Here is a 14,466-nt window from a genome sequence, read left to right as displayed (position 1 = left end):
ATTGATTGGTGAAACAAGGCTTTCTATATATTTTACTATGTAAAATATTTTTTGTGGAATCCATATATAGGCAAATATCCAAATAATTTATAGATTTGCCATAACCACTGTGTTTAAATGTCAAAAAACTTGTAGTCTTGTTTAAATCATCCACCATACTTTCAAACTCAGTTCTTTCCCCGTCCCATACAAACACCAAATCATCTATGTACCTACCATAGAACCTTGCCTTGCCAAAATAGGGATGCTTTTTAAGATGTTCCTGCTCCCAATCTGCCATGACAATGTTGGCAAAGGCCGGGGCAACCCTAGCCCCCATTGCCACCCCAGATGTTTGCTTGTAAATACTGTTGTCAAAATGGAAAAAATTATTATCTAATACTATTTCCATTAAGGCACAGATGGTGTTGATTCTCGAACTTTGCAAATCTGTGTTTTGTGTGAGATAATTTTTTAAATGTTCTAATCCCAGCTCTTGATCTATACAGGTGTATAAGCTTTTAACATCAAGAGTTGCAAAGTTTATTTCTTTCAATTCCAGATTAGATCGTCCTAGGCTCTCTAATAAGTGCCAGGAATCCCTGATGTAATACTCTGATTTTTGTGCTATTTGATTTAGAGTGTTGTCTAACCAAACCGAAATATTTTCGGTTTTAGAGTGTTAGAGTGTTTAGCTGACACTATAGGCCTAAAAGTTAGGTCCTCGTTATCATGATGTAATTTTGGAATACCAAAGAAGTTACCTAATTTTGGATATTCTACCATCAAAAAATCATAATCCAAGTTATCTATTTCTTCTTGACACAACATGTCGAACAGATGAGTGTCTACCCTCCTATAGCTGTTCAAAACAAACTCCATACTGACACTTCTATAATTGTTGGTGTCATTGAGCAAAGACATGATGTGTTCAACGTAATCAGTTTTATTCATAACTACTAACTTTTCACGATTCTAATGTCAGGATTATGGGATAAATGGGACAGAGCTTCACATTCTAAGTTGGTTAAATTGTCTTCCATTTCCCTACTGTCCATCTTCCTAAACTCCTTTTCACATGTTTTTTGAAATACTTGCAGTGTGTTTACTAAGACTGGGTTAAATGTACTGGGTCTCCTCAGTGTCCTGTTCTGCTCTAAAGTGTTTACAGCCACATTGTGTAAAATATATTTTAAATTCAATTTACGCATAAACAATCTAAAGTCAACCAACAGGTTACCCATCTTAATGTTGTTTGCAGGAATAAAGTTGAAGCCCTTTTTCAAAACATTAACACAAGCCTCCGTCATTACACAGTCACTGAAGTTTACAACACTAATACAAAAATCATTGTCCCCTAGTGGTGAAATCACCACTTCCTTCTGCTTTTCCCTTTGGGTTTCGCTTTGTACTGAGTGGAATTGAACCACTTGGTAGTCCTCTTTGGCTGTGTCCTTTGTTGTTGAAAAGGAACACCCCTTTTATTGTTGTTGGAATTCACAACTTCAGCAAAACTAGTAGAGGCAAAAACATCATTGTTGACAAATTCGTCATCATTACTTGTAGATTGTCTGTCGATGTTTATTACCTGGTCTTTCCCACCTGTCAGTGGATTATTGGTGGTCAAAGACTCAGGTTGGGAAACCTGGTTGTTATTTGAAACACTTATTACTGACTCCTTACCCACTAATTTAGTAAAAGTCATGGTATCTCTATTTAAATTACTGTTAGTGTCCTTACTGTCATTGTAAGAACAAATATAAGCTTCATTAGCTTCATAAGAAGCTATGTCCCTCCGCAATTTGTTTTGTTTTCTTACAATGATGGTAGCTCGAAGCCTGTTTGTCTTGGCTTCGATGCTGTTATACAGGGATGTCAGTTGAGAAAAACAGCTGTGTTGTTTAATGTCCCCATCCAGAGTCCTAATTTTCTCTGTTAAATCTTTCAAATTAAGTTATCATCATTAGAATGCTTTTTTGTATATCAGACAATGTTCTAACATCTTTCAATTTATAGAACAATGTTATATTGATACTGTTTGTATACATGAATTACATAGATATATATATTTTTTATATATAAAAAAAGAAACGTTTTATAAGAAATACATCATGACACTTTTTAGATATGTGCTGAATAATATTTACATTCAAAAGTTGGTCATTATTGTAATAATAAAATAACATCATTTCCTGTTTATGAGTACAAAACCAGGATGTTGGGAGGTTTCCTGGTTTTTCTGAGGAAGTTCACGATAAAATTAAAGAGTGGAAGAAAGCGCTAAAAACTACTTGGCTGTGTGGTCACTTTCATTTTTTCCAGTCGCTGAGTATTAGTTTTGTCTAAAAGTTACTTTTGGTTTACCGAAGCTGTTTTCAGTTTGTTTTGTTACTTTTTTTTTCTGTTTGTGTGATCTTGGAGTTAGTATATATAAGTAGGGGGTTACATGGGGGGTGCAAGGGTGCTTGCCCCCTGCTTATTTGTAGTGTAGGTTTGTGGATGTGTGATGCTATGTGTTTGTGTGTTATTTTGTTTTGTACTGTGGGTATTGTGGTGTATGTGTGGTGTATGTTGTGTGTTCGAGATTTCAAATTTCGTAGTTTTGGACTGTCGGTGTTTTCTGGATTCGCCTTTATGGTCTCGAGATAGTGAAATTCGACCTTTCAGTATTTCGAAATTATAAAGTGACTATATATGTATATATGTATATATATATATATATATATATATATATATATATATATATATATATGTGTGTGTGTATGTGTGTGTGTGTGTGTGTGTGTGTGTGTGTGTGTGTGTGTGTGTGTGTGTATATGGATTCACTATAGAATCTCAAAATACTGAAATCCTGAATTTCAGTATTTTGAAATTATATGCCCAAAAGCTTTAAATCCCAAAACCCCATAACTGTGAAATTTAAAATTGTGAACCTACACTACAAATACACCATACACATACACACAATGTCCCCCACAATCAAACATACAGTCCTACACTACAGACAAGCAGGGGGGCAAGCCTTCCTGTACCCCCCATGAGGGGGGCTGCACCCCCACACCCCCCTACTTTTATATACTAACTCCGAGATCGCACAATCACACATAAAGGTAACTCACACCCACACATTTCACAGCCCCTTGTACACACACATCACAGCCAAAACACACACTAACATACACTAAAGCCCCTAACCAACACACTCATACATACTTACCTGAACTTACATCTATCCATTCACATACCACAACACCAGAAGCTCCGAACTTTGGAATTTTGAATTTCGTGCTTCAGGTGCTTTGCGATTTAAAGCTTTCAGCTATAGAATTTTGAAATACTGAAATTCGGGATTCTATAGTGAACCTATGTATATATATATATATATATATATATATATATATATATATACATATATATATATATATATATATATATATATATATATATATATATTTGAATCTACTTCAAAATGCCGAAATGTCAGAATGCCAACAGCCATATGGCCGACAACCATATAACCGACATTCAGAATATCGACATTTCGAGTGCATCCGTAGAAAGGAAAATAAAATTTCCTTTAAACTGCTAAATTTGCAGCTAATGAACGAGTCAGATGGTGTGAAATGCCAAACGGGGTTTACAGAATACCTCTGTAAGAGACTGAAAAGTTTAGCCAGTAGAGGCCTCAATTCAGTAGCCTGAGAGGAGGCTGTTGACAGGAAGCTGCAGTATTTAAAAACAGGTTGAAACACAGACTGATGGAAACTGTGGGAGAAACTGGTACTCCAAATCTCTAAATCAGCAGAGGACTTGATTATACCCTTTTTGCTACTGACATATGAGCAGGAAAAGGCCTTAAGCAGCTCTTATCTTCTGTAGGAAAAATAAAGTATAATATTGTTTCATAAACAAGAATAGTGTAAAGCCTAAAATCTGAACAATTTTGAGTAAACAATGTGTGATGTAAATAACTTTCAATTCCAAAGTCTCTGAATTATTATTTTCCCTTACATAAAAAGAGGTATGTTACGAAGCTAATTCCCTAGCATATTATTTAACTGTTGGAAAATGTAGTCAAACTTAGAATTATGTGTGTGTGTGTGTGTGTGTGTGTGTGTGTGTGTGTGTGTGTGTGTGTGTGTGTGTGTGTGTGTGTGTGTGTGTGTGTGTGTGTGTGTGTGTGTGTGTGTGTGTGTGTGTGTGTGTGAGTGTGTGTGTACTGTGTATATCTGTACAATCATAAAACTCCTATTTTAGGTCCTTGATAAGTTTATACAGGCAATAGTGCATATATTTTTCTTAACAAACAACTTAAATTCATGATAACGAAAACAGATACCATTAAACAAGTGGCTAAATATGTAAAGCTGAAAATACAGCTTGCACAAGAGTAGGTGAAACAAATGACATTAAAACAATAATCAGTATTCTTGTAGCACAGTCCTAATGTAGTATTACTCTGAAACACTCATCTATCTAAGAAAATACTGCAGTGATGCTACATGATGCAGTATGGAGTTTCACTCATTTGGATATATTTATTTAACAGAAACAAGCACTTCTTATATTACACTACCGATATAATTTTAAATGGATATGTTTACAAATATTAACAATGATCATTCAGCAGTCATTCTGCAATATGTCTGATGAAAGCTGACATGGACTAATGGACTTACAATTCCTGCCCACGTAGAACTTCCTTTGTGAACTCCAGCACAGAAAAGGATCATTAAGAGAAATGTAAATACGAAGCAAAACACAGACACAAACATTACCCAGCCCTGAGGGTTTGGTTCAATGACTAAGGAAGAAGCTACAAGGATCCATACAAGTCCTCCGAATACCTAGAAAGAAAATTATAAATATGTCAGAAAACCATTTTTCTACATTGAAAATATAGTACTTGTTTAATGAAAAGGCTTCTAATTCCATCTATATTGTTAAGTGAAACAATCAACAATTTGGCTTTAACCCCTAAACAATTATTTGGGGGATGCTCTAGTACAATTTATGCCTATGAGGGAATATTCACAAAACTCTGCAGCATGACAGAAAGAATTCTTCACTTCCAGAGGCATAGCTTCCACATGAGAAACCAAACTCAATGCAACCAACTATATTTTTTACAAAATGCAAAAGGACTTTTTTTATTTCTTTTTCTCATCTCATGTCTCCTGACCATCAAGTCACCATCTCAGTTGTACGCACGTGTTCCCCATCACTTGGGTGAGAGCTGATCTTGGAGTAGCACTTATCCAGGCAGACATAAGGGATTTTCTGTCTTTCTGACCCAACCCCTTTCCCACTGGCTGGCATGGAACATGCATGGTTGCAGACACAATGGCCAACTATCCCTTCCCATGGGAGCATATGCTTTTTCTCACATTCTCCATGATGGGTGGACATGACTTAACAGACAGTTACACATCTCCAGCCTACATTTTGCATGCTGTACACCTCTTTTCTATAAGGTAGCAGCATAGCAGTGGCCCAAACTACCTCATTCTGCCCAAGATGGGTGAGCCAGGGATGACCACTTACTCCCACTCTCTCTCAGAATCTCCTCCAGCACCTCGGTTGCTAATTAATCTTGGATCATCTGGGTCACAGACAGTACGTTATCCTTTTGTGCCACACAGCTGACCTTAAAAAGACCCTTTTCTATTACTGATAAAGAACATATAATTTTTTTTGTTGTGTCTTTCGGCTTTTCCCGGTTAGGGGTCGCCACAGCGGAACTCTGGTCCGCTAATGATTGGCAGTAGATTTTTACATGCCTAGTTGCCAGCTCTGACGCACAACCTTCAATGAAGGTATGCCCATTCACACATGTCTCTACACAGAAGACGCTCTAGTTGAGAATTAAACAGGACAACATCTTACTGTAAGGCGACAACGCTACCGCAGCACCACCACCGCAGTTGTATAAAGAACATATAATAATATATTTAAAATAATGTCATAAAACATACATTTTAATAAATATGAGCAGGATTTGCATAAGGCAGCATATAAGGTTTACTGAAATCAAACAGACACTCTGAATGTTTAAGCATAATTCACAAGTCTGTTATGCACCAGAATAACTCAGATTCGTTGAGCTGAAAGAAGTATATAGCCATCAAAATCGTAGTCATGTTTAATCTACAATTGTGTGCTAGAGACTTGGAAATGAATCAGTACCCATCATCATGCAAACAAATGTGATAATTTTATAACATCTTAGGACAACCCAATGTAGAGCTGCATCCTTTGGGATGTATAGCTTAGTAAATCAGAACACAAGTCCATATATAACGGTGACAGAACAGGAAGAAGAGATAGGGAAGATACACCTAGAAAGTAGCCTAAATGTATGACTAGCTGCATGTGGCAGAATAATGCTGGAAAAGATAGAGGTGACTAAAATGTAACTACCTACAAAGCACATGTATAAACAGGACAAGGAGACAGCACTATGAAAAATGAATGTAACATGAAGGAAACACTACAGTATTAATAGTACATGCCAGCAGTTATCCAACTCAAGATCCAAAACGGTTACTTCTAAGAAAGAGCTGGTATAGTTGCTCAGGTGACCCTCCAGCATCCTTTATAGGTTTATAGGTTCATAGGTAAGTACTAGGCTATCTGCCCAAGAGAAGGGGGCATCCAAGAACTGCGGAGACCATACTCATAATCATACTCTTTGGTAACTCAGATAGCTCTACAAGTTATAATATTGATAGCATACCCGTAAAAGTAGACCCAGTGGTGAGAAACCTAGGAACACAGATAGGTGGCAATTTAAAATTTGAACCCCAGGTAGTTATGGTAGTGAGAAAATCCTTCTGTGTGGCTCGACTTATAAATAAAGGCATGGCATCAAGGTCAAAGAAAGTCATAGTGCCATCGTACTCAGCCATCGTCAGGCCCATAATCACATACAGAACTCTCCTCTGCATGTACTTAACCAGGCACTTACACCAACTGGAGGAGTACCAGAGGTTTCTCTTAAAAAAGAAAAAAAAAATACAAAGTGCAAAATACATGTTTTATGCAGACTGACTAAAGGCCTACCCCTTTACTCTGAATCATATCGTTTAGTGAAAGGTGACTTATGTCTGACCTACAAGGCATTCTCTGTCAGCCCTGATGAAAATGTTAGATATTTGCAAAAAAAAAAAAATATGAGGGTTACACTTTCCATGGAACTGAATTTTATTTGTGACTCTAACAGAACTTGCTGGAGAGACAGATTCATATCCCAGACGCTACCTCGTCTATCGAATAAACTTCCCATCTTCATAAAACAAAGCCTGTCCTTCACTCTCTTCAAAAAGAATTCAGATAAATGGATGGAAAACTGTAAAGTCACTACTGGGCACTGCCATATGCCTTATGGACAGAGGCAGTCTGTAATATGACTCAGGGCACCAACACCCAAAGACCCACCACCCTGATACTACCCCATCCCATATCTGGGGAATTAAGATATAATATTGTCATATCCTGGGCATTACTAACTACGCCTGTAAAGGCTCGTGCCATTAGCCTAGTAACCACCTATGACCCTATGAACAGCCTAACTGTTCTTCTGGAGGATAAGACTGTTTCAAAACAGCCATGATATCACAATGGTATTCAGAGTTTGATTGTCCAGAAAGTGACACAGTGTCCTAGCTACTTGTGATGATGAATAAGGTTTACCTTTAAAACTGCGATTTGCAGAAAGGCAAGTGCTCATATGAGTGACTCAAAACCACGAAACTAACAATGTTGACAAACCTACATTTTCAAAAAAACAGCAGATTCACTGTTTTTATAACATGAAAGTTGAAGAAAAAAAAACAAAGTGTAAAACAGGGGGAAAGCCCCCCTGCACCCACTTTATTATTCTAACTCCAAGATCGTACTACAGTGGGGAAAGGAACCATTTCCCGATCCCCACTATAGTGCAATCCGCCCCTGAATGTTGAATGTGCAATGAGCGAATCTCACTGTGCATTCACTCATTGCACATTCAAACCTTTCTCCATTCGGCGTTTGCAAACTTTGCAAACTGCCTTTCAGATGTGTGCTGTTCACCTTTCTGCAAATCGCGGTTTTAAAGGTAAAACGATGAATACATCCAGATTCAGAGGACATATGCAACACAGCCAGCCAAAACCATGTTTCTGCAAGTGGTATCAGACTGCTTCACTGGCTGAGGACATGCATCATTTGTAACTTTGAATTGAGTAACATGTTTCATTGTAATAAGTGTCCATTGTTCCCATTCATCTTTAAGCTGGCTTGAGTGTGTAATGTACTGCAACATGCCACCATTGTGACAAATGTCACATCTAGGATATCACTTATGCTCATGTTGTCCTTGTATACCGGAAATGCTCTACCATACATGGAACATATAAATGGAAAAGTGTCATGGCTGAAGAGGTGCCATCACATAACAGTGGTGCTGCAGAAATGCCTGCACTTGTACAACACCCACAAATACACTGCTCAGGAAGATGAAAGGTTGACACCACTGGCGTACAAGATGGCTATTGTATGTCCTTTAACTCCTCCTCTATTAGGGCTCATTTCTGTAATATGATGGTAGAAAAGATAAGAAATGCTGTTTGGATCCATTAATTCCAAGACATTGGAACACAAATGCGATGTAATACCTTTCATTGGATCAACATAGGAATAATTTGAGCTTTTGGACTAGCAGGAGCCCTTCATCGGGAGTTAGTAAGTCACTGATGCCAGATACAGTGCTTTAATATCCACTTGTGCCTAGAAAGGGAAGTAAATGATTTCTTTCATATTCGCTAAAAAAAAGATGTGTTTTTCCACAATGACATTTTTTCAAAAGTCATTTATAGTGAATAAGAAAGAAATGATGCACTTCCCTTTCTCTGCAGCCTCTGTCTTTTATGTCTAGTGTCTCATTATTTTAACTTTATTGCAAGATGTTACTATACACATATGCCAGTATCTTCTCACTTCATAAGTTTCATAAGGTTAATGTATTCATATGTACTGTTGCAGTGTTCTACTAAATTTGTTTGTCCCTTGACACACCCTATATGGCTGGCCTTCTATACAACTTACCCTTTTCATTTTGTTAATTAGAATTATTGTCTCTACATTGTTATTGTCAATTCTATTTGTGCATGTTTATATTTTAATAAAGTGGATTAGGCTTTTTACATGTTGCGTCTATTTTTCTTTTCTTACACAATGTCCATTTTGTGTGCATAGTCCCATATGGTACCTGCATAGTAATCTTTTATTTTTCTCTCTTTATATCCTCATATACTTCTTTCACACACTTTATTATGTTAACACCAATCCATCTGTATTCATCTATTTTTTAGACTTGTGCTTTTGACATTGCTTGTAACTTTACAAAATCAAGGTTTCCTCTACTGTCATATCTAGCGTGAGCTATGCCCATGATTTCAACATTCCCAAAGTTCATGTCTTTATCTGTGTTTTATTTTCTTGTTTATATCATAAAATTCTAATTTCTTTGCCAAGGTTCTTAATTTGGTAGAGTACACATTGACATTCTCCAGTACAGCACTTCTGAAGTTACACACACCTTTTCCTTTACTTTAAAGTGCTTGTTTAACTTTTACATCAATAGTCTCATCATTAGAGTATGATATGGTGCCATATATTTAATAAACTTATCCCCTGCTACATGTAGCATTAGGGCATCTCTCTTTCATATGCACTTATGTTTATGGTGGGTAGAAGACTGTTGAATCACATGCAAATATCTCCCACTGTGGCTTTGTGTTGTGTATATTGCAGTATAAATCAAATGCTGTTAAGCAGACTATATCCAGAGACATTTTTTTCTGCAGCCCTATGTATAACTGACATTGACTGGCTTAATTACTAGGCTATGTTATAGATGGATACTAGTAAAACACCTCCCTGTCTGGCAACATATATTTTTAGGTTTACTATCATTTGAGCGAACAACATTCTGTCAGCGGGTATGCTGCTGAAAATCAGAATGTCGTGCACAAAATGAAAAGTGTATGGGATAGTCGAAGACACTTATGCAAATGCATACAGTGCAGTAGTAGTTTGATTTACATCAGCTCCTATACGGCTATCACGTGATGTTTTCGATGACAATGTCGACCCAAATGTGTCGATCATTTGGGTCGACATTGTTTAGGAGTGGAGAGTTGGGTTTCGGTGTTTATTTTCATTATTGCGAATGTTTTGCCTTTCGCAATAATGATAGTAAACCAACTTTTTACTTTCACTGCTTTTCCTTATTTACTGCTAATTTGTAACAAAAAAAAAAATAAATTAATTTGCATTTGCTTGTATGACAACTCTGTGACTGCATTTTTCTGCAAAATGTGTTCTTTCAATTTCAGATTCTAAATAAAAATAAACCAGGCAGTCTTCATTTTACTGTACTTAATAATAGTTAAAAGAAACAGTAAAACATTTATCTCATCACCAGTTTTACTGCTACAGTGTCTGAGGCTGTACAAGAAAAATCTGCGGAATTCCATATCAAGTATGTTAAAATTATTAAAGACAAAAAAAAAGAAATGCACTGTTGAAGCCACCCAAACAAATCATACCATAGTAAATTAAGTGATTTCATATTTTATTCACAAGGACTTCAGAACTAAAGAGCATGCTAACTAATGTAATTTAAATGCAAACAAAATGACAAATATTAAGTAAACTGTCACAATTAGGATTCATTTTCAGCAAGCACTTAATACTTATAGTATCATTCAAGCCTAGAATTTAATTTAGTCTGACATATATTTAATATCCACTTGTGCCTAGAAAGGGAAGTACTACTGAGCATGCCTCTCAACTGTCCAGATTTTTGTCTCATAGTTTTGGTCTGTTTTTTCATAAAATTTGGGTTTTCTGGCAAATCAGTGAGGATAAGACATACATTTGAGTTTCAGACTTCAAATCCTTCAGAAAACACATGATAGCACAAATCCTGTTATTCTAGAAACTTTCTAAGTTTATGAGGAATGTCTTTATTTTTGGCCTTTGTCCCACATTATTTTAGGCTTTGTTCAAATTTCTTGTGATAAGTTGGAAGGTAGGCATTGCAACTGAGTATTTAAGTCACCACTGTGACATTGTGAGGAGTTGCCAGCTGTGACAGGAGAAATGAGGCAGTCCATGTGTGACATGTGCCAGCATAGTTAGCTCAAGTTTTGTAAATAATCTTATGTCATTTGTCACATAGATTTGTACAGATTCTTGTATTAAAAATGTATTTGTGAAAGTTACTTACATTAAAAATGCTGCAATAGAGTCTTAACAGAGTTTTGAATGTGTATTGTGCCAGAATCAGATGACTAGATGTGATGTCATTCTATAAGCAGCTGAAGGGTGGAATTCTGGCAGCAACAGTTTGTTGTTTGTTTTTCTTTGGAACCTGATATAAAGGGTCAATGTCAGTTATCACAGTTCAGTTGTTGAGTTAGTTTGGTTAGTGAGGAGTATCTCATCTTGTGTTGTGGAAGTGAGCATCTCAGCAGTACATCTTGCCTTGAGATACTAAGTGAGTTAACTAGGGACAGTTTCTCTTTAATTCAGTTAGGAAAAATGCAGTGAGGTTAGTTTAGTATTATTTTTTTCTTCATCTGTGAGATTCTATCCAACTCTGCCATTTTTATATTTCCTGTGACTGAAACTCTGTTGTTTAGTGTAACTGAATATTAAGTATTTTCCTGTTTTATCCATTATTAAATATTTGTATACCTTGGTATTGTGGCTGATCTTTTAGAGAATACTTTTAACATCCTGAAGGTACATGTGCATATTTCAGTGACACTGTGGCCACTACAGAAAGCCTGGCTGCTTCGGTCACACTCTATCATTTATATCAGTATTAATTTGACACAGTATAATTGGTTACCTTTTGTAAGAGCCTTAGAGTATCTGACTGGTGGCAGCAATCTACCTTATAACCTGGAGAAAGGGGATATAGCTGGTGAATCTGTGCCAACCTTTCCCATGTATGTGTGTGTGTGTGTCTGGGGTTCGGGCACCTAAGCAGTTAGACATTTCCCTGTGATACATTTGACTGGGGACGCATGGCTGAAGTGACATTCAGCTGCAGAGAAATATGACTGTTTGCAAATTCCCTGTGGGTAAAGAGAAGCATATGCTGCCATGCCCACAATTTCAGTAATCAAATGCACAGGGGGAAAACAATGCCCATGGTCCCCAAGGGAACATGAGACAGCAGGCAATATGGCAAGCATCAGCAGCAGGCTGGCCAGAGGACATGTCATTGGCAGTAAAAATGCAGTGCACAATGGGCAGTGCCTTTATAACTGGAGTGTGTGGACCACTACCCCCTTCACAGTGTCTAGGGAACATTACCTAAAACACATACTTGGGCATAAGTGTGACTACAGTATCCTGCAGGATTTCCTCCATGCTGTAGCACACTTCTACATGTTGTAGTTACATAAGTATGTACTGTACACTGAGCACAACACTCACTAATTCTTCTGCCATCATTCATTTGGTTATTAAACTTGTAAGCATGACAGGGTGTGCTTCCCTTTGCCCACAGGGAATTTGCAAATAGCCATATTTCTCTGCAGCTGAATGTCACTTCAGCCATGTGTCCCCATTCAAATGTATCACAGGGAAATGTTTCGCTGCCTAGGTGACTGAACCCATGTGTCTGTGTGTGAAAAAAATCAGATATTCAAGTGTCTGTGTCAGATACTTGGAACTGGGACACAATGCTTCAAGGTGGATCTTATTTGGGGTCTGGAGAGATACAAAGAGTCCAGTCCCAGATCTGGAGTGTGTTCCCTGTGTGCTCTTGGGGGAAACTGTGTTTGATGCAGAGAGCTGCATCTGAAATATTGTATAAATCTATTCCTGTTTTTAGTGACTGTCTCTCACAGCAGTGGAGAGGACTGGGGCGCCTTGACTATTGGCAAGAGGTAAAAAGGGGCCTTCACAACCACTGCTAACATTTTCTTGGACATATTCAAAACAAAATTAACACATTTCTTAAAATTACTACAAGAAAGACTTATTTTCTTTTCTAGAATATCTTTTAAACTCTCACTCCATTAATTAATAAAACTAGAGCAGTTACTTGATGTTCACAGGTTCATAGGGTCACAGGCATGTACTAGGCTTATGACAACTGGGACCTTTTTAAACCTGGTCATTCATCCCAAATCTCTGACAAGTTCTGATACCCTAAGTAGTGTAAGCAGGGGCCTGGGAAATGAAACATTTGCAGGCTGCTGTGTACATTAGAGACATAGGTGCCAGACCAGGGGTGAATCTCCCATTCCCCATCCAGTTGTCCAAGTTACACTTAAATTTGACTAGGGATGAAATCTTTTCTTTTTCACATGGAGCCATACCTGCCTCTCCAGCAGATTTCGTTTATATCACAGGCAAGTTTTAAGTCTTTTGAATGGGTAATTCTGGTGCTGTTTGTTTTGTGGATATGTAGGAAGTCCATCAGGGTGGGAGCTGACAATGCCTGGTATACCAGGCATAGATCTTCCCTCAACAGCTTTTAGGAGACAGAATGAAGGGATAGGACTTTGGGGCAGTCTGCATAGGATATGTTATTTATACCCTGCATTCTTTTAGTGAGCAACTTCTGTGGCTGTTCCAGCTGTTGGATGTGTCTATTTAGGTACATATTAAAGGGACCAATGTACTCAATGATAGGTCTGATGAGTGCTTAATACAATGAGACAAGGACATCCTTGAAACTAGATGCTATACATTTGTTTATAAGTTGCACAACACATAATAATTCCTCATTATTGTAAGTGTATGGTGGCTGAAGGTTAGATTACTGTCGATGTGACTACTGGGTTCCCAAGTCTCTGACTACTGGATCGACTCTTAGGGGTATGTTATCAATATGGTAGTTAACAGGGGTAGCCAGCTTCATGAAGGATAGCATTATGCATATCTTAACATTCAGTTTTAGTCCATAGCTCTGACACCAATTATGTGTCTGTGTCTGCTCTTCCTGGAGAACATTAGTGATGGTGGAAGATTCTATGACTGCTTCTAATTTGCAATTGTCTTCAGATCTGGTCAGCAAGAGACCCTTGACACTAGCCTTGACTTCAGAGAAGTAGATGCCAAAAAGGAGCAGCGCTATCACCTATCCCCAAGAGACTCCATTGGTGACTTGCCTCTTTGTAGAGGTAGATTCAAAAATTATAACTTTTTGTGTCCTATCTGTGAGCCAGTTGGCTATCCACCAGATGGCATAAGGGCTTATATCTAACCTATTGAGTTTGTCAACAACACCCAAGTGGGGTTCTGTGTAAAATGCTTTGTCCAAGTCAAATATGGCTGTGTAAACCACTTTGCCATCAGCCATTGTTTTGGCGATCTTCTCAAAGAAGTCTACCGAGTTGAGTAGGCATGACTTGCCTTTGATGAAACCAGACCGGGTTTGGTCCAGGGTTTCAAAGTTTCTTCTGTCATTATTGATTATTT

At 37.6% G+C, this 14,466-nt stretch overlaps 1 protein-coding gene across 2 annotated transcripts in view; it reads right to left on the bottom strand.

Moving 5' to 3' along the window:
• The window catches only part of LOC122789881 (myelin and lymphocyte protein-like), a 278,451-nt gene that overhangs the window by 107,157 nt on the left and 156,828 nt on the right, over nt 1-14,466 (bottom strand). For both annotated transcript variants that reach the window (XM_044057320.1, XM_044057316.1), the window contains exon 2: nt 4,659-4,826. In XM_044057320.1, the coding sequence (XP_043913255.1) occupies nt 4,659-4,826 (168 nt within the window). The remainder of the gene's footprint in view (nt 1-4,658; nt 4,827-14,466) is intronic.

The sequence above is a fragment of the Protopterus annectens genome, chromosome 1.part2 (genome assembly GCF_019279795.1).
Source record: "Protopterus annectens isolate FY-2018-M chromosome 1.part2, PAN1.0, whole genome shotgun sequence".
NCBI lineage: Eukaryota > Metazoa > Chordata > Ceratodontiformes > Protopteridae > Protopterus > Protopterus annectens.
The sequence above is the reverse complement of the archived record's forward strand: the minus strand, read 5'-3'. Positions and strand labels throughout refer to the sequence as shown.